The 26,732-nt window shown below is 41.0% G+C and overlaps 1 protein-coding gene across 18 annotated transcripts in view; it reads right to left on the bottom strand.

Annotated features, from left to right (window-relative positions):
* TANC2 (tetratricopeptide repeat, ankyrin repeat and coiled-coil containing 2) overlaps window positions 1-26,732 on the bottom strand; it is a 711,362-nt gene that overhangs the window by 115,903 nt on the left and 568,727 nt on the right. For all 18 annotated transcript variants that reach the window (XM_075911616.1, XM_006125755.4, XM_075911614.1 and 15 more), the window contains 3 exons: window positions 25,087-25,212; window positions 3,984-4,265; window positions 684-817 (listed from right to left, as the gene is read on the bottom strand). In XM_075911616.1, coding sequence (XP_075767731.1) covers window positions 684-817; window positions 3,984-4,265; window positions 25,087-25,212 — 542 coding nt within the window. The remainder of the gene's footprint in view (window positions 1-683; window positions 818-3,983; window positions 4,266-25,086; window positions 25,213-26,732) is intronic.

The following is a 26,732-nucleotide window of genomic DNA, read 5'->3' as shown; positions in this document are numbered from 1 at the left end:
AACTGTGTGTATCCTTGAAAAATTGTAATAGCAGTAAAGTGCCTCAGATTTCTTAGCAGTACTGTGCCACTTTCACATATCACCAAAGCAAGTCTGTATCTTAAACTGTCAACCTATGGTAACGTGATATATAATCCTTTCCAGTTAATATAGCAATTGATTTGCAAATCACTTCATAAAAGAGTTATGATATCTTTATGTAGACTTTTCCCAAAAAGATGCAAGTGTCCCACAAAGCAGAACCATTTGCATATTACATCTTTATCCAATAGGTCATGCAACCCAAGCAATTATCTCTTATACAAGCAAGCACTAGACTCCTACTAAACAGTATCATCTGGAATTCACTCCCTTCTTCAAGAAAGAGGAATAATTACTGTGGTAACCATTTTGTATCATGGCATACTTTACAGCCTTCAATATGGTGTCTGGTGGCTGTGAAAGATGAACCCTTAGAATACACAATGAACTCTTGATGTGAAGGGAATTTTATTGTGAACAGAAATAGCTTTTCTGGGGTAATAAAACGGCTCTAGAAGGTCTTCCCCATACTCTCTCTTGTAAGTATTTGCACACTTACTATCTTCTGTCAATACACACATTATGTGATGTTTACTAAGACCATTTCAGTAATTAAACAGGACACATTCCCACACAAGGTCATCAAGACAGGGTTTCAATACCTGTGCGGCGAGTCTCCGCATGACCTCTTCTTGGCGTCTGCGCATTTCAGGTGTTCCAGGGCAGCTTCCACTTGTGATTGACGAGTGAGCAGAAGGTGGCTGGTTTAGGGATAGCTCTCTATTTGCATCCACATCTGTACGAAACAAAGAGGATAACAGATGACTACAGGCCAAGGATGGCTGAGATGTTACAAAGTACATGACAAGGTATCTTCTAACAATCCATTTGAGCAGTTAATACATCTTCTGTAAGTAGTCTAAGACATTGAGTATTACAGGGGTGCACGCAGGGGAAAATCTCCAGAACAAATTTCTACCAGATCTAACAGGGAAAAAACAGCAGAGATAAAGGATTAATCTCATCTTACTCATTTTCTTCATGGTAACATTAATTAATAAATGAACACAGGATTTAGTGCAATTGACACAGTGGTTTTTACCCATGAAAGCTAATGCCCAAATAAATCTATTAGGGTGTGTACACAGCACAGTTATTTCAAATTACTGACATTATTTCAAAATACCCATGTGAGTGTCTACACAACAATTCCACCATATTTCAAAATATCGGGCGGCTTATTTAGAAATCTGTAACCCTCATTTCACGAGGAATAATGCCTATTCCGAAATAGCTATTTTGAAATAGTTGTAGCATAGACATTCCACTGCTGCTATTTTGAAATAGCTCCTCCCAAGGGCCATTCGAACTAATTACACTCCAGTGCCTCCTGGGGCTCTAAATCGAGGTAGCACGTCCACATTAGGGAAGCCTGCCTCAGACTCATTTTGTGGCTTCCCTGTACTGCAGATCTGCTATTTTGAAATAAGCTATTTCGGAAAAAAAAAAATCCGAAATAGTTTATTTCGAACTAAGCATGCCGTGTAGACGTACCCTTGGTCTTTTAGGTGCCACAGGACTCCTCATAATTTTTGAAGAAATAGAGAAGTCAGAAGAGCATGAGGATATTGAGATGGATCTGCAAAAAAGTACAGGCTGCCCCTGACTTGTGACGCGATCAGCTCCGGGGATAGCGTTGCAAGTCGGGGGCGTCCTAACTCGAGACCACATTTACGACAGGCAACATACGCCATCAAAAATGCGGAGCTGAGGACGTAAGTTGGGGGATTTCGGCCCCTTCCACACTTACGGAAAAGATCATAAGTGAGGGGGTCATAAATCGGGCCTCCTGTAATGATTTATACTGGAATCATTTTTAAAGTGTAACTAAATCTCAGTCTCATTTTAATCAGATTTGCTTGCCTGGGTAGGGAGACGCAGGATATATGGCATGTTTTTATTGTTAATTCTTTCAAACTACATTACTTTGCAACTGGAAGTTAATTTCATTTTTTTTTTTTACTAAAAATTTTACTTATCATAGCATAACCATTGATCCCAATGTGTTAAGAAGATTCTAACAGCAACAGCCTCTTCAAACATAGACTCTACTAGCACAGAATTTTCCTAAATGTACCCTTGACTATGGCTTGAAATCACAACTCAAACTATGATTCATTTGTGTGCTGGTAGAAACAATAAGAATGGTAGCCACTGTCTACCTACTTAATGCACACATTTGATTAACAAATTCATTTTTTGCACATATGAATGTATCAGCAACTCTATCTGCTTGAGTTATGAAAAAAAATGTATGGGGGTTACATTTACTTCCAGCTCACTAACATCAATAATATACTTCTTATAGGATTTGGGGGTCACGCGATCAACACTTTAGGTATTAAAAATATTAATATGGTTTATTTTTGAATGTGTGTAAACGAAGACAGATACATGGCTTTTTTCAGGATAAATGTGCTATTTCATATCATGAGGAGCTGAGAGTTCCTTAGCAAACAAACAACCCCAGGCATAATTTCTAATTTGTTCAGTGGGGCTCTATCCAATTTACTGCTACTTCAAGGAAGTGCTGGAGTAAGAACTGAAAGGCTCTGTGTTTGACTGGGACAAGGGTCTCTTTGCTGTGCTTTGCATTTGAAATTTATAGAACATTTGCCTATTCAGAGCTGCAAGTCTCTACTGCGTGTGCAGTTTTTAGTTTGAAAACATTTAAACTGTAGCTTCTTTAATCTCCCTCACAATCTCTCTAAATAGACGGAGAGACACACCCAGCAGGTGTGTTGCAGGCGTTTAGTTAAAATACATAAACAAACCCTGCTTTTCATTACATGTGGTCCATTGAGGTCTGTCAGGTGATACTGCTCAGAATTTAAAAAACCAACATTCTGTCTCATTTCATATGTTTACGCGGATGGGAATATTCCATTCTAGCAAATGGCATTTGTCCAGCAAGAAGTTTATCTATAGTTTCAGTAGGACAGAGTGTTTCTGCATTTGTGTTTCGCTCTTTTAAGTGCCCTCTGGGTGCCATTAAGTTGCTGCTGCCTTCCACCTGCAAGGTGGCTGCGTTTCAGTGGTGGGTGAAGTGATTTCTGTTGCTGTGCAGGAGGAAAAGCAGGGTCAGTTCAAACCTATGGGAGGTACTAGTATGTGCACCCCGTTGTCAGGCACAAGATGCAGTGTATGACTCATGCCAAGCCCTATACCAGAATAGATGGTGATAGATCAATCACAGAGGAAGGAATTGGTAATGTTATAGAATCACAGAATCACAGGGCTGGCAGAGACATCAGGAGTCATCGAGTTTAGCCCCCTGCCCAAGGCAGGGCCAATCCCAACTAAATCAACCCAGCCAGGGATTTGTCAAGCCAGGCCTTAAAAACCTCTAGGGACTGAGATTCCACTCCCTCCCTAGGGAACCCATCCCAGGGCTTCATCCTCCTCCTAGGGAAATGGTTTTTCCTAATACCCAACCTAGACCTCCCCCACTGCAACTTGAGCCCATTGCTCCTTGTTCTGTCATCTGTCACCACTGAGAACAGCCTCTTTCCATCCTCTTTGGCACCTCCCTTCCGGAAGTTGAAGGCTGCTATCAAATGTGTCCAGAACAAATGTGTGTGGTGGTAACAAGTTAGGGGAATGAAGGTTTGCCATTAAGGAGGCCAATGGGAGAACCCAGGATATGTCCAAGCCATGGGGCAACAGAAGAAAAGACTGATTCCCGAGGGGGTCTCAGTTGGCATGAACCAATTCATGCTCCACATTGTTCGGGTCTGGCACATGAACAATAAAGTTTAATGGGGGCTCCATGAGGGCAGATTTGGCAAGAAGCTCTGGTCTATTGGGGGATGGGAAGAAGTTGTAATGGGATCCTTATGGGTGAAAGGTGCTAAGCATAAACCTATGAGATTCCCACATTTCAGGGCTCGCACTGTACTTACGTTTTGGGGAGGCATGTGGACTATCGGAAGCAATCTGTCTCATCCGGGTGCCATGGCAGCTGAGAGCAACCAGTCTAGAGATAATGGCAGTTTTACCAAACCCGATGTTCCCAACAATCACCACGCCTCTGTTCACACTGGCATTGGCGCTCTGCAACTGTGCATCTATCTCATGGAACACCCAATCCCGTCCAACGAACACAGACTCCGTGGTGATACTTGGCACCTCAAAGAGCAGTGGTTTCAGGGAGATGTCTGGAGGTCTATAAGGTGCAAAGCGTACTGTAAAGAAGAAACACAGGGAAAGAACATACAAGTTAGGACTGGATGGCAACACAGCTATAGTTATGAAATCACTTATAATTAATTAGAAGGCTAGCACGCTCACACCACTGGGCTTGCATTTATTCCTCAGCAACTTATTACAGATAAGACCCTGTCAACAAGAGCAAAAAGGTGTGTTTTTCAGTTGTTAGCTCAACTCCACAGAAAACCTCTTCACCCTCATGTGCATATAAGCCAGATAATCTGAGCCTGTCCTCTTGTACAGTGCAAAACCAAAACTGTCTTAAAGCAGTTAAACTGTGTTCACATGGATAGCAAAAAGGGGGGTTCATTCAGCTAAATGAAGTTCTTTGAGCCATTTCACATGGACAAAACACAACAAAATGTTTTGTTCTTCACGAAGAAAAATTCTAATGAAATCTCATGCAGAAAATGTGAATTCAGATAACTCCACTGTTCCCCATGAAAATGTTTTCTTCTTACTGTTCAGATCAGCTCCTGTATACAGATGTTACCAGCAGGCATTTGGAAAGGCTGCAATACCTCTTACTGGTGAAGCCAAAAGTTAGCAGAGCAGCTCATTGCTAGCGAATGCCAGGAAAGCCATTCTGCCACAGCTCTCTGCATGTGTTTTGTATATGGCACATCTGCCTACAGAACGATTTTGATAACATTCAGCATTTTTAACTGGCACCATCTTTACAATAATTTTGGGGGTAAGAAAAATAACCAAAATACCACAAAATAATGTTTTTCTGTCACTATATTAATATCAAATAATCCATAAAATACAAGGCATAAATCCTAATGTTTTATATTAACAGAAAAGAACAATTACCATCTCTCTCTCTCTCTCTCTCTCTCTCTCAATACTAACATTATACACACTTGTATCAATCAACAGATCAGCACATCTGACGGTTGCACTTTCCTAGTATTTGGGACAGTAATCTGCTCTAACATTGCCAAGGTTGCTATTAAGGTTTGATGAAGTTGGGTTATTTTTTACTATCTTGTGGCATGTCTACACTGGGGAGTTATTTCGAAATAACTCCCCTGATTTTGAAATAGCAAGGCGAGCGTCCACACTACCAAGCCTGTTATTTCGAAATAATAACTCCTGCTTTGGAAGAGGAATAAGCTTATTTCAAAAAAACTATTTCAAGAGTTATTATATTGAAATAACCTGGTAGTGTAGACTTAGCCTTGGAGATGAACCTGAAAGTCTTATTGAGAGCTGGCACATGTCAACTGATAATACTGGACACAGTATAAAGGTGGCAAGGAATGCAGGAGACATTTCCCTTAATTTCTGATTTAAAGCTTTGGGTAGAAAAGGTGGGTTGTGATGTGAATTCTCTGTCATGAAATCTAGTATATATTTGTGTTAACTTCCTAGTTTTAATCGAGGGTTGGTGCCTCATCAGTGTTCTCTCTAATTTTTTTCCATCCACGTGTGGAATAAATGTTGTTATGTGCACTGATGCATGTGTGAATGTGCACCACCAATACAAACATATGCTGGCAGCTGCGGGCGCTCTGCTAATCAGCTGGGCAGGATTTAGAACATTATTAGGTGGCCGCCCACTCGCTCAGCTTACAGGGAACACTGGTCGCCATGGTCCCAGAAGGGAGACAGGAAGAAGTGGAAGTGCACCTGGCTGGAAATTAGAGGGAGAAACAGAGCTTCTGAAGCCACTCCTGGCTGCATCAGCTTTCCTGAAGGAAATGAGAGGCTGCCATGTCACTCAGTTCTTTATTTCTATAACATTTATCTCTATTTAAAGGTTACTGAGTAAGTAGTCAAACAGCAAATCACCATATTTTGTGTTAACCACAAACCTTGTCAGCTAGAGAGAACCTCCAAAAAAACCTGTGTTGTCACTCTTTCCTGAAACACAAGGGCTTCTGAAAATGGAGACAGCAAGGAGGAGCAGCAGCATCTGCCAGAAGGTTTGTTTACCATGCTCACCTTTCCTCTAGGTTCCCTGTCCCTGCCAGTGTGAAACCTACCTCCTCACCTTCAAACTTGCCAATAGATAACATCAGCAAAGCAAAACAAGTGACAAATCGATGAAATATCAAATACCGGTTTCTTGGTGATTCATACCATGATTTACAGATTGTCACAGTTTGTAAAGTATAAAACTTATTTTAAAGATCTCTTCTTACTGTGAGAATTACATAAAAAACCAACATCCCCCCTACCTAGGTCATCGGTAACAAGGTTTTCACACTAGCTCTTCAGAGCCCTGGTTCAGAACACTGCCAATTTTGCTACAACTTAAATTGCTAGGCTCTGTATAAAGCAGCCATTACAGAAGGACTCAATGCATATTTTCTCTTCATTTTTTATTAACAAACTACACCTTCTCCATTAAGAGAGATACCGAGGGATGTTTGCTTATTCATTGAATTCTGAACATTTAAATGTTTGCTTGCTGGTAATACAAGACTTATAGGGGAGCAGCACAAACCACTGTCTGCAGATTTACTGCATAGCTCCCTTGCTGTGGTTACAGCAGGATGCTGAAAGCCCATTTTTTCCACAAAGGGAATAAACTGTCACAATTTGCTTTTAAATGCACAAGATGCTCAGTTCAGTTCTCTAGGGGGAAAAAAAAATTAAAACATGTCTGTAGAGACACAGGCCCAAGGGTGACTGTTCTCATTTTAAAGAGCTAACATTAAAATCATTAGGCTTTACAATTAACTTGCCTTGACAATTTTATGTGTGGGTCACTCCCACTGGGTACATGATGTAACGCGGCAAGAGGGCACGGAATAAGCGCACTGGGCTTGGGCAGCACGTTACTAACCTTGCTCATTATGTACCCACCCACCTCCCAGCCCAAACTTGTCCCCGGATTCTCTATTCACTCCATAACTGTTAAACTTGTAACTCGAACTTGCTTTCAAACATGCGCTTCATAAAATTGGTCAATCTGTTACCTTTAATGATCGGAGAGACAGCCTCCTTCAAACCAAGCCCTGCTGCCCTTGAAAATACAAAATCTATACTGGAAATTTTGCTGCTGACGTGGAAGGCTTAGAATGTACCTTGACAGTTGCAGAGGATCTGATGCAGCTATAAGCTCCTCTACACCAGTGACTTTTACTGCACTTCTGTCTGGAGACTTCTTGGCCAAGGGTAGAGAGAGGGCAGCCCACCCTCAAACACCAAGAATTTATGGGCCATTGTGTTTGTTTTGTTGCTTCCCAACAGAGCAAGCAATGAATACAGAAATGTGAGTATCCACAATACAGCGTAAATAGATGGCTTTAATAAATTGGAACAATAAAACAGAAAACGCGGTACCTCAGGTATTATGCCATTAACAGAAAAGCATAGAGATGTTATTTTTTCTATGCTTACCAAAATAAATCTACCCCCCCCAGAACTGTAAAAGATTGAACTTATCTAGCTCACTCTCTTGCCTGACAATAAGCATAAAAATTCTAAACTTTATGTGCTTTGTATCCCTAACATTTTAGAGCGTATTTTTGCAACCATGAAGATTTTCTAAGCCCAGTATATGATTCGATTTAGAATAATACTGTAGAAAAGCAGACATTTAAACAACAAACACTGCCTTTTCAAAGAGCTCACAACACACACAGAATAAAACTGAATCCAGCCAGGCAATAAGATTTATGTCTCACTTTTACGCAGACCTCAGCAGACTTTAAATAGCAAACCAATGGCACTAAATGTAAGTAGCTCAAACTGCTAAGAAGCTATAGATAGGAGGAAAAGGAATGTGGTATCTGATCCAATTAACTCAAGATATGAAGATTAGTCTCCTGTACTTTGGGTTCTTGAAAATGACCTCCACACCTTATACCCATTTTCCTCTGAGCCCTAATTTCAACTGTAGACTCAAGGAGGCAGTGAAGGGTACAGAGGTGGGCTGGCAAGTCATTTTTCTCCCTAAACCATTTGTACTCAGAATTCCTCAGAATATTTAAGACCTTTGTTTTAAGACAAACAAAAGGAATTATAATTTTACACAGGAGAATATAGCAATAGTTAAAGGGCAAGTCTCTTTTTGTTGAAACTTAGCAGGGTGGAAAGATACAGAGACTGACATCTGTTATATCAGGGGTGGGCAAGAGACTGCCAGCAGGTTAGATCAGGCCTGCCAAACCACCGGGCCCGGCCTGCGGCCATCTTGCTAGAACCCTTAAGTAGAGAGCAGCTCATATTTTTTAAAGAGCCAGCTGGGGAGGGAGAAGGGAGTCTTTGCACGCTGCCCCCGCCTGCTCTCCCAGCAAAATTTCTCAGCTCCCATTGGCCAATTTCTGGCCAATAGGATCTGAGAAATTATGCTGGGGGTAGGCACAGTGTGGGAAGCCTCCCCCGCCATGCCCGGAGCGGAGCCATGTGGAGCAGCGAGTAGCCTGCAGCAGACAGTCTGTCTCAGGTTTCTGCAGGGCTGCTGGCTGGGAGCTGCCTAGGTAAGCACTTCCCAGCCAGAGCCTGCCTCTGGCACCCCACTCCCTCTCACCCCTCTGACTACCTGCCCCAGGCCAGCACCCATACCCTCTGTAGTACCCCTTTTGCCCCTTCTCCCAGGTCACAACTCCCTCCCAGATCCTGTACCCTCTCCTACACCCTTCCCTCAGGCCAGAATCCTCTCCTGCACCCATAACCCATACCTGACCCTGAACCCCATTTCCTTGCTCGAAGTCACCACTCACTCTCGGCACCCCCTTCATCCAGGTCACAACTCCCTCTCAGACCTTACACCCCCTGCTAGAGACCCTGCCCCAGGCCAGAATCCACTCCTGCACCCATACCCCCCCCTGGACCATACACCCCAAGCCCCTCCCCCAGATCACAGCTCCCTCCTTCACTCAAACTCCCTCTCAGACCCCTCCCCCTGTACCCCAGTCCCCAATCCCAAGCTCCCTTCTGCACCCAACCTCCGTCCCAGACCCTGCACCCCCTCCACAGAAGTGCAGCCCTTGACCACTTGCCAAAATCTTGGAGTGGCCCCTCCCATTCAAAATTATTGTCCACCCCTGTGCTAGATCCTCTCCTATAGGACGGTCTGCATGGAAATCAGCATTTGCTTGTACTCTGCTTGATGCTAATCAGTGCCAGGGTCCTGACTTTGACTAGAATCACTCCCCCATGAAAGATTGCGCCTCATGTCTGGATTCAGCTCATAGTTACATTTTATTCAGATCTAGAACAAGATCTAAACCAATAAACACTGGTTTCTAGACTGTTTAGAGGCACAGTCCAAATTTGGCCTTATTTATATTCAGGACAACATACACAGGAAGCACAGACCTAGAATGCACAATAATTGTATTCATACTTCATATTGAAAAAATTCCACCAGTGTAGTTAATACCATGTGTACAAGAGCTGCAGTTTGGAATGCTTCAAATAAACCTGCACAAATTTTGATCGACGCATACGCTGGCACTGACCTTCTTTGCATCTTCACAGGTTATTGCTAAAATGATCTCTTAAGTAAAACATTTCATAACGTGGCCACAAAGGCAGCAGGTAATTCTTCCTCCCCTCCCCACTCAGAAAGGTTAGTCACACAGCATGACTCATGCTGCTGTAATCTTCATCTTCACACTACAGAATTATAACTCCAGTGGGGGAGGTTTTTAAAGATATATATGGTAAGCATCTAACTCCCAGTGAAAGCACCATTTGCATCTTTGAAAATATCCCAATCTGTGTTAAAATAAAGCGTTGTAAAAACTTTATAATGATTTCAGATTATGCAAATGTGTTAATAAATCCAAGAGCTAAGACTGCCTCTTTTATATCACACACACCATATTTATTAACACCTGTTTGATACTTATTTAACTGTGCTTTTTACATTTTGGTACCAATTCAAAACAAACATTTATATCTTCCCGTAAGGATGCCAAAATCCTCTCACTGAAGATTTCTCCAGAGGCATTGTATTAGGTTAATGACACCTTAATCCCCAACAAACCCACTTTAAACCACCACTACAAAATGTAACAGTGATGCAAATGTACTGTGTGGTCCAATCAGAATACCTGGTACTGGGCTCTTATTCAGTTTACCTACAATAAAACAAGTGGCATGACCATCAGTTGTCTGGACTCTGCTGTAAGCTTCATTTATTAGATAAAAATCTTGCTTCCTTGGAAAATAATTTCCTGACCTTTAAGGGAGGGATATTATCATTTTATTATTATTATCACCACTTAGCAATGAATAATATTGCATTATTAGTTGGGGGAATCATCTTATTACTTAATTACACATGTATTATTATAACAGTAACAGCATGACTCCTCTGCTTTCTTCTACAATAATCTGAGTAGTTCGATCAGAGGCTAATCCAGGACAGGGATAGCACTACTTATTTACTGTATCAAACATTTAGGGTACATTTCAACTACGCTTTATTTTCGAAAGAGGACATGCAAATTTCTGCAGGAATTTGCATATCTTCTTCCAATCTCACTTTCGAAAGCGGAGCTTTTTAAAGTGAAAGTAGTCTGGACGTGTTTTTTTCTGGAAAAAGCCCTTTTTCGAAAAAACCACTTAAACTTCATTTTTTAAGGAAGAGCGGTTTTTTAGAAAAAGGGGTTTTTTCCCTGAAAAAAAAATGCTTCCAGACTACTTTCACTTTCAAAAGCTCCGCTTTCCAAAGTGAGATTGGAAGAAGATATGCAAATTCCCGCGGAAAAATACAGCGTAGTCTAGACATAGCCTTACATTCTCTTTTTGTTATAGTATTTTTAAATTTATAGTGGAAACCGATCACATGGAAACCAAGTTGCACTAAAATTGTCTTAAAAACATGTCTTATTAAAGCAAGTCTGCATTCAAAAGGACAGTACTATTTTAAAGCCAAATTCCTTGTGTACACCCATCTAACTCCCATGCTCACACTTCTGCTATAAATGATGGGAGAATTTGTCTTTTATGTATTACTCTTTATACAAAGAAAAAACCTGAAAATCCTGGATTTTTTGACTACGACATGGAACGTAAAAATTGCTAAAAAATAAATCTTGGGGGAAAAAAAAGTAAATTAATAATCCCAGACAAATCAAAGCTGTGACGGATTCCTTCTCCCCTCTCCCCCCATGCTTTATGAACTGGACTCATGGACATGAATATACATATCTCAAAAGTGTTTTGAGCAAATCATTTTGTGTAACCCATCAATCTTCATGTCACGATCCACTGATTCTCTTTATCTTACTCTGTTGTATGTATCATTAGTGTGTATAAAATTAGACACAGGGAGTGGGGAATAATTTGTGAGTTTCAAATGTATGAATGAGAGACATGGAGGTTGTTACCCTCAACTGTTAAATTATCTCTTTTGTCCTTCAGCCTGAGCAGTGGTTGGTAGGGAGGGACCTCAATCCTTTAACAAAAAGAATAGGAGAGGAGAGGTCTGAGTCTTTTGGCTGGGCTGCACCTGAAGAAGGAAGGAACCTGGGACCCCAGGGTGAGGAGGAGAGCCCTGGTTTAGAGTGGCAGCTGGAAGAGAGGTTTTCGGGTGAGTTTTATTAAGTTGGTATTGAGGTTCCAATGTGACCTCACCGCCTCACAAAAGCCTTATGTATAATTAAATCACACAGCAAGCTGTAAAAAGATTGGAGCCGCTCACTTTGACAGTTTGAATGCCAAGATGCAAATGAAAATGGCCACGTGAACCTTATATGCCTGTATTGCATATTTTAAGGAAAAACATGAAGAGGTGCAGAGGAGGGCAGTTAGGGAAGCAGACTGAGGGAGATCGGAGACTGTCTTAGAGGCAGAATCTATACCTCATTCGCATAAACTGTCTCCAGTTAAGATTGTTTTGTTTGTTGGAAAGGTTGTGGCTTCCAGATGCCTCAGCAATAGCCATTACACCAAACGCACACATAGATAACTGAACAGCAGCTTAGGTCAATAGGAAAAAAGCCCTTTGTAGCATTTCTTTAGCTGCTTCCTCAAATGCTTCCCCTCCTATCTGGGAAAAGTAATAGCAATTCAGCCCCATGCAGATCTAGTGTTAGCTCTTGAGGGCAAAGTATGATAGTGATAATGGTACGAACAATGCCTTCTGCTGGGAAATGAAGTAAGAAAGTTAAATTAACTTTAAATAGTACATCAAATTACAACAGTACTGAATTTAATTACACCGAGCATTTTTTACGGTTATCCTACTGCTCGTAAACCCCTCCAGCACGTCACTGACAATCCACAACCTATCTTGGAAAATGATCCCTCACTCTCATAGACCGTGGGTGACAGTCTAATCCTCCTCTACACGCAGCCTCCCAACCTTAAGCAAATACTTACCAGCGGCCTCACACCATACCTCGGACACACTCATCCAGGAACCTACCCCTACAACAAACTCCGTCGATACAAGCAGCACCATCACAGGACCTAACTACATATGCCACAACATCAGGGGCTCATCTACCTGCACATCCTCTACTGTGATCCATGCCATCAACTACCAGCAATGCCCCTCTGCCATGTATAATGGCCAAACTGGACAGTCTCTATGCCAAATGGACACAAGTCAGACAACAGGAACGGTAACACATAAACCTGTAGAGGAACATTTTAACCTCCTCAATAATGGATTTAAAAGTAGCCATACTCCTACAAAGGAATTTTATCACCCACTTACAGAGGGAGACTGCTGAACTGGAATTCATTTACAAGTTTGACACTATTAATTTGGTCTTGAATAAAAATATTAATTGGTTAACACATTACATAGGCAATTTTCTCTGCCTTTGATATTTAAATGTACACATCAAAAGCTATGAAAGGGACACATCCACCCTGGCTCAATTTGCTCCATTAACACTGGTCTTACAGTTGAAAGGTAACTGCTTTTGCTGTTATATATACCCTGGATTTGTATTTTCCAACTCATCTGATGAAGTGGGTTTTACCAACAAAAGTTTGTGATATAATATATTTGTTAGTCTCTAAGGGTGTGTCTAGACTACATGCCTCCTTCGACGGAGGCATGTAGATTAGCCAGATCGGAAGAGGGAAATGAAGCCGCGATTAAAATAATCGCGGCTTCATTTAAATTTAAATGGCTGCCCCGATCTGCCGATCAGCTGTTTGTCAGCAGATCGGGGGAGTCTGGACGCGATGCCCCGACAAAGAAGCCTTTCTTCATCGACACAGGTAAGCCTCGTGAAACCAGGTTTACCTGTGTCGATGAAGAAAGGCTTCTTTGTCGGGGCATCGCGTCCAGACTCCCCCGATCTGCCGACAAACCGCTGATCGGCAGATCGGGGCAGCCATTTAAATTTAAATGAAGCCGCGATTATTTTAATCGCGGCTTCATTTCCCTCTTCCGATCTGGCTAATCTACATGCCTCCGTCGAAGGAGGCATGTAGTCTAGACACACCCTAAGGGTAGAGCTACACTGAGCTTATTTTGAAATAAACTATTCCAGAATAGTTATTCTGAAATAGCTTATTTTGAAATAGCACATCTATACTGCAGGGAAGCCTCAAAATTAGTCTGAGGCAGGCTTCCCTTATGTAGATGTGCTATCTTGATTTAGAGCCCCAGGAGGCACAGGGGAGGAATAACTTTGAATGGCCCTGGTGGTGGGCGATTTCAAAATAGCAGAAGTGGAGCATCTACACATGCCTTATTTCGGAATAGGCGATATTCCTCGTGGAATGACGTTTACGGATTTTGGAATAAGCTGTCCATTATTTCAAATTTATTCCGAAATAACAGACTAGTTGTGCAGACACTTGCACTGTTATTTCGAAATAATGCTAGTTATCTTGAAATAACGGTGCAGTCTAGAGGCATCCTAAGGTGCCACATGACTGCTCGTTGTTTCTATCATTATATGATCACTTTCATGCAAGCTGCCTTCCACTTTCAAATTTTCAACCAGCTCGTCCTTAAAATTAAAACTAGAACTATATTCTTACACAGGGAACAAGTTGTGAGTAAGGACAGTTCCTACCACTGTTATGGAATCTACATTAAAATGTTTTTTATATGAGACAATGTTAAAGACCAAAACCTCCCTATAGAGGTAGATCCTGAAACAGGACTTTTCAACAGAGCACACAGCAATAGGATTCTGGGAGCTCTATGCACTGTTCACCTCCTTAGAATAAAACTTTCACCTTAACTGCTTCAGGAACATTACACTTTTTAACCCCTTTCATGTCTTTGAAAAAACTCTTCTCATAGTAGGAACATTTGTATGACACTTGTTATATTCAGGAGTGCTGACTAGGGGTTAACTAATGTCTCCTGTACCTAGCCAGGTATCTGGTGGTCAGCCAATAACAATGCAGGTCGGAATTTCAAACTGGAAGCGTTTTTTTTTCCTTTTTCTTCTTTGTTTGAAATTCAGAGCAGTTTCTTCCAAGTACTGAGGGAGATTGTTTTCCTTGTTTGGGGATGTGGAAATAATGTCTGAGCTTGTTAAGTGGTTTTTTCCCTTTTGTAACTAAGCTTTTAGCCCAGGACTTTCCCTGAGTATCTATATCAATTGGTGGCTCTTTCCATCTAGCCACTTTAATATTCTTGCAACTGTAGTTTTGTTTTGATAATAAAGGATTGTTTTCTTTTGTAATTAACCAGGATTGGTTGATCATTGTGTCCTTAGGGCTCAGTGCCTAGTTACAAGGGCAATGTCCATTGTTGTCTGTGGATCCCCTCTGTTTTTCCCCACTCCAAGCAAAATGAAGGTTGGGGCAGGGGGAGAGTTTTACCTTAGGGAAGAGATTTCCCAAGTGATCTCTTCCCTGGTTTGCTTGGAATTACTTGGGTGTGGCAGCAGAGTCCCCAAAATCTGGGTATCAGGATTTGGGGGGGGGGGGGGGGTTGTACCAGAGCCTGTAGAGGTAAGGTTTTGGAGTGCTCTTGCGGGACCCCACTTCTGCATTCGTCGTGCCAGAGTGGGGAACAGCCTTGAGAGCACTAAATATGGACCCTGTGCTCACCAGTTCTCTTGAAAACAGTGAACATGTCTTTTCAAGGCTATAGCTATAAGCACACATGGAGGTTTATTATATTAAGGGGCAAGTAAAGTTACTGACTAATTACTCAGCTCTTTGACTGAGTAAACTGACTAAGGTGGTAAGACTGTCAAATACAAAGTCAATACATGTAAATAAAATATTCTAGAGATATACCTGATGAGACAATTAAAAAAAATTTTTTTTTTGCATTCGGGCAGCAATGCTGTTATGAAATAAAAGTTTCCATTTGGAAAGCATTAGAACAAGCTCTAAACTTTGCCAAGTTGCAGAGATTTATTATTTCTTCCCATATATATATATATATATATTACGGAATAAAAACACACTGGCTGCAATGGGGCCTTTCCAAGTAGCAAACCAGAAATCTAACAAAGACAGTGAATGATCACAAGACTCTAGTGCAGGGTTTCTCAAAGTGGTCCGCGAAACCACTCTGAGAAACCTGCTGACTGGCCGCTCTGGTGTGTTTATTCACCGGCTCTGCAGCCATGGAGCCTCATGGTTCCCATTGGCTCCGGTTTGCTGTTTGCAACCAAGGGGAGCGGCATGAGCCAGGACACTACTTCCTGCAGCCCCCTGTGGCAGCAAATGGCAAACCTGAGGAGCTAGTAAATAAACACACTGGAGTGGCCAGTTAGTAGGTTTCTCAAAGTCGTTTCGCAGACTTTGAGAAACCCTGCTCTAGTGTATTAAAGACAAAGAATGACTAAATAGATGTTCTGTTTATTTACTAGGTGGTCCAGGAGGCTACTACAATAATTTTAGCTTTTAGAGACCTAGGCTCAAATTGTGACTTTCTATCACAAGCAAGAACAGATGATCTCAGGATGAGCAGCAATGGGCATTTGTCTACATTACCAAACAACCCTGCACTGGACGGGAGATGGAATAATGGAGAGCACCATAAAGCAGACCAAGAAAGCTCCTGGGGGTGGGAATCTCATCTATTTCTTTCCTGAACACTCCCCATACAGGTAAAACGTCCTAGATTATTTGAAAAGATGGCTGCAAAACTCAAAGTTTCTTATGGTTAATTCTCCACCACAAGCCTCATATCTTTCAAATCAAGGATACATTACTTGGATCATCTCCAACAGTCACAGCTACTGTGATATGCTATGAGGAGAGGTGGGATTTCATGCAGGCAGATGCCAAGACATTAAGGCTTCATACGTGAAAACCAACATCTTCAGTTCTACTTGGAAGAATACAATTGGCAGCCATCACAGTTCCTGGAGTCCTGAGATACACCACTTGTAAAGAAGGTGTTTTCTAGCATAAGTTGTCATGTTGACTTGAAGTCTAGCCGTATGGAGGAGAACCCATTGCGGTAAAATCCAACCTTGAGTTGACAAAGTCATATATCAGCTAAAAGAAATGTTATACCTTCCTAGCCAGATGTGGATGGTTAAATATGTTTTTAGGGTACGTCTACACTGCAAGCTTATTTCCAGATAAGCTATCCCATAAGAAATACTCCAAAATAGCTTATTTCGACCTAGCACGTCTACACTGCAGGGAAGCCTCAAAATTAGTCGGAGGAGGCTTCCCGTGTGTAGACATGCTATCTCAAGATAGAGCCCCAGGAGGCACTGGGGAGGAATAACTTAGAATGGCCTTGGGGAGGGACTATTTCGAAATAGCAGCAGTGGAGCGTCTATACACGCCTTATTTCAAAATAGCTATTTCAGAACAGGCCTTATTTCTCATAGAATGAGGTTTACAGATTTCAGAATAAGCCGTGCGTTATTTTGAAATTATTTCAGAATAAAGCAATGGCTGTGTAGATACTCGCATTGTTATTTTGAAATAACCCTAGTTATCTTGAAATAACGGTACAGTGTAGACACACCCTTAGCATCTGCAGCCTATCTGACTGTCATAGCAGCTAGGATCCAACACAACCCCAGACTTGCAAACACATATCACAAATGAGAGATACCACTGTTCTCTCCAGCCTACTGACATCACTTCATGTTTTATACGTGCTAGCTCTCATGCGTGCCCAATCTCTTCTGAACACTGGGCCACGTGTTCAACAGCTCTGGTGAGATCAGGGGAGACAGAGTTGAACAGATCAAGAAGATCTGAAACATCTAAGTACTCAGAGTTGTCTCTCCACAACTTTGTCTATAATCTGTATAGTGATGTCAAATATTTAATCCTCAGCAGTTACATTGCAAAAGATATTGTACATCTAACTATACTTGTTCACAAGAGTTCAAGATTCAAGCTCAACCTTAAACACCCAAAGATCAAAGACAAAACTAAAACTTCTAAAAGGATACAGTATCTTCCATGGGACAACGTACCACCGAACTGACTAGCAGAATGTCATTAGTCACAGGCATTGCAATCTGTAGCTAGTTTTGATCATTTCAAACAAATTTACATGCCACAGTACAAACCAGCTGGTGAAAGGAAGCTGGAGAAAAGGTGTTAAAATGGCCAACGATAACAGAGATGGGCAAGAAGATAAACAATGACAAAGACATCTTGACTCCTATAGAAAATTCAACATCCAAGCAACAAATTCTAATGCAGAAGGCTCCAGCATTAAAATGTGTTACTTGTGTCTTGATGTAAATTTGAATGTTCAGATGCCCCCTAGAGAATTCAATAGTCCAAATACAGCTAATTAAAGCAGCAACATCTGGTCAAAATGAGACAACTTTCCTGCACTCACCTACTAAATCTAAAAATAAAGTTTTTTTTCCCCTGTGGAGTGATGATAAATTTACAGACAATGGCTAATCCTGTCACATGCCCAGAACTCCCCTGTCTGCATTACTATACAAACAGCAATATGATAGTGCTCACAGATCACATCTGTAAGCCTCATGAAAGCTGTGGTCATTGGGAAAGAGACGGATGGGCATATTTATATCTCAACAGCATAGAGTATACAGGTCTTTTTACTTAGGTAAATACATTTTCCTTTTGAGCATATAACTATTATATTTTGGTTTTAATTGATCTCACGCATTACCTTGTTTGGAATGGAGACTAGTAGATCTTTTTCAAAGGCGTTAAAGGGAATTGGACACCAAATGGGAATACACTTTGCTGCATAAGGCACAGCATTGTAGGACGACATTTAATTGTCTAAATTTCTTAACCATTGACTGTTTGACATTTGAAATAAATTCTGCATATAGTTGCTTTTTAAATGTAAAATAATAGTTATGATGACAGTAGTGGTTTATTGGTGTTCTATGGCCAAAAAAGTGAAGGTCATGGAAGGGAATCAGGGGGCATCTTTTCAACCAAATAGCTGGGCCAGTGTGCTAGGCAGCTTCACTGCTGTCCGAAACGCCTCATTCTGATGGATAATCCAGAATTGCATTAACCACATAGACTGCCTTCAATTCAAGATTACACTCTCACTTTCCAACTGTCGGGAATTATATACGGCCAATGCTGATAATCATGGGTAGTCTCTTCTGAGAATGCCTCAATTCACCCCAGGGACCAAAGACATGAGGGGCCCACACCTAGAAATTATGGCTTTCAAAACTAACATTAATAAAAACAAGGAAGGTTGATTCCTGACAGCCATCCAGGCGTTTGCACACTATCTGCTTCTGATTTTTAGTTAATTTGTCAGCTGTTTTTGAGATAGAGTATTATTTTCTTAACAGAACAGGTTGCTATCCATCCCCCACTCATTTTATGATGGTTTTCTTTCCTTCCCCTTCCAGCATTTTACTAATCAGACATGAATTCCAAACTTTTACCCCAAATCCCTCCTCAGTGCCTAGTAGAAGTGTTTACCTGAGACCTCTCTATGAATCCTGTACCTATCAGGCAGAAACGCCTGACAAAGGCTACGTCTAGACTGCAGGCTCCTTTCGGAAGAACCTTTTTTCAGAAGAGATCTTCAGAAAAAAACTTATTCTGAAAGAGAGCGTCCACACACAAACGTGCATTGAAAAAAAGATCTGCTTTTTTTGAAAGATAGCGTCCACACTGAATGGACGCTATCTGGCATGTAAGCTATGATTACATGGACGGGGCGGTCACCACGGTACCTGTGCTTTTTCCTCTTTCCTCTCCTTTTGAAAGAACTCCCTCTTCCCGTCCACACATGCCTTTTTCCAAAAGAGCTCCTCATAGATAGAAGCTTATCAACACTGGAAAAACCCCTCTGTTCTTTCAATTTACTTTCAGAAGAACGCAATTGCAGTGTGGATGTAACTCAGGTTTTGTCGGAAAAACAGCGGTTTTTCTGACAAAACTCTGTAGTATAGACATACCCTAAGAGAAGAACAAATTACGTGAAACCTTTCCCCTATAACTGGATGTAGTCTGAATGGTCTATTTACAGTATGCAACGTCGGTAAATACCTTGCCAGAAAGAAAACATTTAGTGCCACAGCCATTTGGACATCAGTGCTGAGGCTATGTTCTTTGTTTCATTAGTCACCAAAGTTATATTTGTACCAAATGCTAGAATATTAATTCCATGTGGTCCAAAGGAAAAGGCCCCAAATATTTCATTTTACTGTGCTGACTAAATTGAATCCGGTAGTGTTCTCACACCATTCCTCAGAACGAACTGGTTTGTACATTCTATTAAATTGATGCCTGGTCTATTTTAAACGACACTATGAGGCTAAAGCTGCATGTCTTCAGAGAAGAAAAGAGCACGGAGACGTTGCTAATACGTCTTTCAAAAACATTTAAAAATAATGTAAAGGGTCACCGACTAGTAATCAATGATACATGCCAGATACAGATTTAACCTCCTCAGTTCTTGATATTGGCTGATGAGCCTCTCAAAAGCCCCTATTAACATTTACAGTAAAACTCCAATAGTCCGGCATCCAATTGTATGGCACTCCTGATAGTCCGGCATCAAAATGGCAAGAGCTTAGTGAGTGAGCTTTGGCAAAAAAATGAGTCACAAGGCAACAGTGGCAGCAGCTGAACCGAGCGAAAAGGGTAAAAAAGGGTTAAAAAAACTAAAACATCACAGTAAACTGTATACAGCATGTACAATAAAAAGAGTTAAGAACACTTTATATACAGTATATAATGTATACAGTATATATATAACCATCTTATAGTACCTCCTGATAGTCCGGCATATCCGATAATCTGGCACCACCTCGGTCCCAAAGGTTCCGGATTATCGGAAGTCTACTGTATTTGCTAATTCTCAGCAGACAGCCCCCTCCAAGCACATCCAAGCAAATTACAGGACTATGGGAGTTATCAAGAGTCAGACACAAACGACTGTGCCACTGTCCACATCACAGAAGGACTTCAATGAATTCCCAACTGCAACCTTTGCATTCTAACTTTTGCAAGAGGACAATGATCCTTCATCTCTAGAGCCTATTAATAGCAAAGGAGAAGTATGGGGAATGAGAAAGTAGGGAAAAACAGATTAGGGCATTGAGACCAGGGAGACAGTATCATGGTCCTTCTGTTTTAGACTAATTCATTGGTGGACAGATGTTTGGGGAGGGCTCTGAAGGAAAAGGACAAAAATCTGAATAGTTAGCTGGCCACAGTGTGTGTGCACAATTTGGAGGGCTCTGGTTACTTGCTTGGCTTACTGAAATTCACAAAATGAATTAACAACTTGCATTTTTTATACCTGACAAGTTGTTAACCCTTCCCTAGATTTTCTATTGACTGTTAATGAAGAATTTTACAGGATTCAGTCCCATGGTAATATCCTGAACTTGAGAGACAACTTGCTGAAGTAAATGTAAACAATATTTCTTTGGAAAGAAATAGGGGAGCAGATATAGCATCAACCTTTAGTGCTAAATGAGAGACTGACAACATTCTCTGGAGGATTCTCTGCATCTCGGGGTCTTTGAACCATCGTTACAAGGACTTCAATATCTGAGATATAGATGAGAGAATTATTCTAGCAGTGGGTGGATGAGATTCTGTGGCCTGCGTTGTGCAGGGGGTCAGACTAGATGATCAAAAAGGTCCCTTCTGACCTTAAAGTCTATGAGTCTATGAGAACATATAAGGTTTGCAAACTTCGCCGATAGAGCCCTACAAACACATTTCAATCCTGATCTGAAACATGCTTATTATTCCAGTCCTGGGTCCCTCCAAAGCAGAACAAGTCAATCATACCAAAGTTAGGCTGATTAAATAATATGGACAAATGCACAAAAACTGCTCAGCTGAGAGTCAATCATTTATTTCACTTCTGAGCCTAACCTTCAGGAGACACACTTCTATACTGTGCAGATCACTCTCCCCTATAAAAACTGAATTCTTAGCTGTAATTTAATTTTGTTGACATGCCCAGTAGGAAATTATTTGGCTTGCAAACTCCTTTCTCTTCAAAGAGCTACGCTGGCAGTAAGCATCTACAGTTCATTATTAGTATTAAGCTAGTTTCCATGTTAGTACCAGCAGCTAAAACACACAGATATCTTGCTGTCCAATATAAAGTCCCTACGGTACTAAGCCACATAACCAGAGTATTGCAAATATCAGGAGAGCAACACCTGGACAAGAGTGATTTTATACTTATTAAAACTGAAATGTAGCTCTGAAGAACACAATAATGTCAACTGTCATCTCCTACCTGATGTTAACAGCAGCATGCAAAGGTTGGCACATTAAACACTGGAGAATCGTGACCCTATCTTTTTTATTCCAATAAGCTTGCAAGCGCTTCAGAGAATTCTCCTGTTTTCTGTGAAGAACCTAGCATACATTTAGCAGTGTATCAATATCTATTTTTATTGATCACATCCTTGGAGATGACTGAACAATTTTTTATCAAGTTTTCAGAAAAATCAACGAAACATGGAAAACATACAAGCACATGAAAAAGAGGAATTTGAATGGAAATTATTGGATTTAACAATAGGCGCTGTGGCAGTGCCTCTGAAGCTTTTGATGTATTAATCATGGTTAGGGTTGCCAGGTGTCTGGTGTGGTATTTTTGCCTCTTGTCTGGTAAAAAAATTCAGAAAATACTGGACACCTAAAATATCCAGTATTTTCTGATTTTTTCCTGTCCAGGAGGCAAAAATCCCAGGTGCTTACTGGTTCCACAGCGAAGCTGTCCGGACTGGAGCAGGGAGACAAGATGGCAGATGGCCGCCAGCAGCCTGTTAGGGCCAAAAAGCCTCAAACACATTTCTTATAGGGGCCACACAGTTTTTAATTTTTTTTTATGCTTTGGTCTCCCCCACTTTTTTTCCCCCTCAACAGAATTTTTTGCCAGGTGTTCTTTTTTGGGGGACAGAAAGGAGGGGGGGTTTCAGTATTTTTGGTGAAACCGTTTGGTTAATCATAGTATCCATACTTTAGTACTCTAAAGCAAGAGTTGTAGCACTCCGGAATTCTCCAGCCAATCCTTTGTCCCCAAAATATTTCCTAGAAGAGGACAACAAGAATTTTGTACATAGTAAATTACCATTGATTTTCCTTTATTTGGGATGGAAACATAATGGCAAATCTGGGAATGTTTTAAGACTCAGTATTTAGTTCTCCAACAGACTTCTGCTTCAGGGTACCTTGTAACTATTACCTTGCAGGGGTTAAGCTATATTAAACTAAATTAGCCTTAAATTCCCCTGGCTCATGACAGTAAAATGAAAAGAGCACTTAGTATTCAGTTTAACACCTGCCACTTATACAAAATATTTTACCTACTTTTAGCCTTTAGTTTTAAGCTGGAGAAGAAATGCACTTCCCCTTTTCAAACAGGTTAGTTTAACAGACAAAATGAACAGACAGGAAAAATCCCTTGTTTAATTAGGCTTGCCAGATGCTTTCAACAAAAATCCCAAACATGGCAAACTTGGTTGGGGAGGGGCGAAGGTGCTGCGCCATTAAAAAGCCCCACGCTCCTCACTCCCCTACCCTTGCCAGACGTGGCAGGGGAAAACTGTCCGTTTTTTTTAACTGGACGGGGGACCAGAATACCAAACTGTCCGGGCGAAAACTGGACACCTGGCAACCCTATGTTTAATGTCCACCTTTCGATGAAAAATTAAATTTTGGGCATGAGGAGTTAGTGGGTTAAACAGCAGTCATAATCCTTGGCTCTCAGAGCAGAAGCTGCTACTTGCTCCACTAGAGACTGGAACCATCTCTACAAATCCCCAAGATGTGTCATATTAAGATTGGGCCCAAGTTTAGGATTTCCAATTGGCACACCAGCTCAAAGACCTGCTCACTAGAACAGGCCAGTTCTATGCTGTTACACAGAAACATTTGGAACTTTTTAACTCTCAGAAACAATCAATCAGATATTCTAGGGAAAAAAGAGGCTTCCAAATAGTGGTATTATCTATAGTGCTTTCCCTCCCTCCTCTTTTCTTGGGTTAGCATGTCATTACAATTAGAACCAGAAAGAGACAAAAATATGGAGCGGTGCTGCTATTCACATGGAGGCCTAACTGCAAAAGAAAAGAAACTATGTGGTGCTGCATGCTTTTTAAAAAGTGTGTCTGGAAAACAATTTGATTCTGTTCCTACAATAAAGTTGAATGTTTTGGATGCAATCACTTCAAATTATGAAGGCTTGGCAAGCTGCTCAGTTTGAACATATGGAAATTCTGTCTGTCAAAGTTTGCTTTCTTCGCTTGCTGCCTGCCAATACATTTTTATAACTATCACCAGCCAATGTGATTTCAGTACAAACTGTGATCCGAGATGACACAAAATGACTTTTCTCTTTCAGTCAAGGGTTGTGTATTTTGTACAAATCCCCATCAGAATTAAAACTGGCCAAGCCTGCAGTGCCATAGGATTGCTACACAAGAAACCAGTCTTGCATGGACTGATGAACACATTCCAGACGACCTTACTTGAGACAGTAGGTCAGCTCCTCAAAGTAAAAATAAGCACATCACCCAGCGGAGAAGAGGAAAGACTTATGGACTCTTAATAAGCACCATGTGCCTTGCAGATACACAAACATAGGATGGCCCTGTGGCAAACCAACAGCAGAAAGCTGTCCCACACAGCTGAAACCAACAACCCATGACTCAAGCATCTTTTCAGCATATGCTCATTCAGATACTATGATTACACTATGTCTGAGGGCACAAAAAATAGTTAAAAAGACCACAACCCAAACTTTGAACCACAAGCAGTAACTGCTGAAACGCAAATGAACTGAAGTCTAATAAAATGGAAAATAATAGGTGTAAGAGGTTGCAATGCTGAACACATATGCATAACCTGCCAGCACATAGTTCTGTATATAGCACATTTACTTCTAATCAAACAGGACAGCTAAAGGAACTAGAAAGGATACTTCAGCAATACTCTATCTAGCTCCCTTTGCACTGCTGGATGGCCAAGCTACCGACAAACAATCGGTACTTGATTTCCATCACAGAAGTATGAATAAAGACATTGGCTGGCTAGCACACTACCTTCCACATCCTAATGACTTAACCAACTAAACAATGGGTACTTAGAGAAGGTGCACACTGTTCTTATCAGCTTCTTGTAACTTGAACACTCTAATTCACTTTTTATCCTCCCTTCCTTTCCCCCACTCCCTTCCCTTATTTATTCTTGGATCTGAACTTTAAAGGCTCCAGTCACCTGAAGAAATGGGTTGCACGAAAGCTCATGATCCCATCTACATGTTTTGTTAGTCTTTAAGGTGCTGCAAGACTATTTGTTGTTTTTTAAGTTTTTCCAGTTACAGAGTAACTCAGCTATCCCTCTGAAGTAGCAGTACTTGAGTATATTGCTACACCTTCTCTCAAGATTTCTTTCCCAGGAAGTCCCATATAAAGTCACAGCCATGTGGCCATTACCGATGGTATGAGGCAGCACAAAAATCCTTCAGCTGATCCTTACCTCTTAGGTCTTGTTGCATGCGGGCCCCTGCCATGCTCTGCCGAGGCATTCGAAGGGACGTACGTAGGGGAGTATGTCTCTGCTCATCCAGGTAAGCGAGATCCTCTAAGTGGGCTGAGCTAGTGGCTGCCAAGAAAAAGCAAATAATTATCAGACCTGACTCCAAGTCCTGGCATTCATATGCAGCTGAGATGAAGTAAATCTGTATGTTATGTGATATTATAGATGATGACTTTTGACCTTGAAGTGTCATAGATCCTATGGTGGACAAAAATGTAAATGTAAAATATTAGAGAAGCTGTATTCACATTGCTTAGACCTATATGAACAATGTATGTTTCCTTCCAGTTCTTTGGTTTCTTAAAGGTTGAAGTTACTAGAAATTTGAATAGATCATGCATGAAATGAAAGTTTGGAAAACACAGGGTGCAGTAATTGCACACAGCTAGAAACAATGAGGTGTTTTGGTAACACTTCTCTCATGCCTCAAAGACATTTGTACTAGTTTGGTTTCCTGCTGATGGTCAGAAACGATAAGAGGAATAGAAATGGAGATGCTTATAGATGCTTTTCCAATTGAAAGGATTATTTAATTGCTTGTACAAAAACTTCAGCAGATACAGTCAAAGACTCCAGCTATATAACTGGGATTTTAACAATGTATTTTAAGTGAATATTAACAGATCTCTTCTTCAATTATGTTAGATCTCCCTTATTTGGGCATTACCATCCATATATTCAGACAGTTAAAATTGCTTATAGAAAATTTAAATGTTCAGGCAAAAAGGATAAAGAGAAACAAGTCTCAGTTCTAAAGAAGATAACGTCACTAAAACAACATTATTTGTCCATGGCAGAAATTAGTTTGCATTATAACAATAGATTAAATCTGTGATGTCCAACACACCAGCCACTAGTGGCTATTTGGCCAGCTGAGTGTGGCTAGTTCACTATAGTAGTAGCCACTATATTGGCTACTTCTTCAGAACTGGTTGGGCACTACGGGATTAAATAGTCTACTTTTTTTGCACTCAGTTGAAGGTAGGTGACTCCACTGTATGTAAATATGTGGGTGCTAGAAAACACATCCCTACCCTTGTGGAAAGTAGTGATAGAGATGCAGCTGTGTTAGTCTGGTCTAGATGAAACAAAAGACTAGACTAACAACACCGTCCCTCAAGGAAAAGTCTGGGGAGTCTAGGGATCATCTCAGTCCTGATGTCTGTTTGGTTTGACTGAGTGGGCTAACCTCCCTCCTGATGATTAGACTCTGTTTCTTTGGCAATGTGATAATGTAACGTGCTGAGCTTGCCCTTCTGGCAGAAGGGGACTGTGCTGCGGTTCTGTTCTCGTTATGCTAGAATGAATGTAGTTTTTAATCATATGCACACATAGCATCTCATTTCCTGCACCATGCAGAGCAATGTATCTATGGTAACTTTAACACACATTGGCTTTTCCACTGTACAGTGAGCACGGGTCTTTCAAATGCAGCATTTATCAGTGCTTCAGTTTGGCTTTTAAATGTAATTTACTCATTGTTTAACATGAAGCACTTTCTGCAGAGATGGTTACCTGCAACCAACTGAAAAGTAGGACAAATAGAGCAATGTATGTAAGTAACAAACAATGAGACTGGATCACAC

This window comes from Pelodiscus sinensis, chromosome 29 (genome assembly GCF_049634645.1).
Source record: "Pelodiscus sinensis isolate JC-2024 chromosome 29, ASM4963464v1, whole genome shotgun sequence".
NCBI classification, from domain to species: domain Eukaryota; kingdom Metazoa; phylum Chordata; order Testudines; family Trionychidae; genus Pelodiscus; species Pelodiscus sinensis.
Note: the sequence above shows the minus strand (reverse complement) of the source record. Positions and strands in the feature narration are given on the sequence as shown.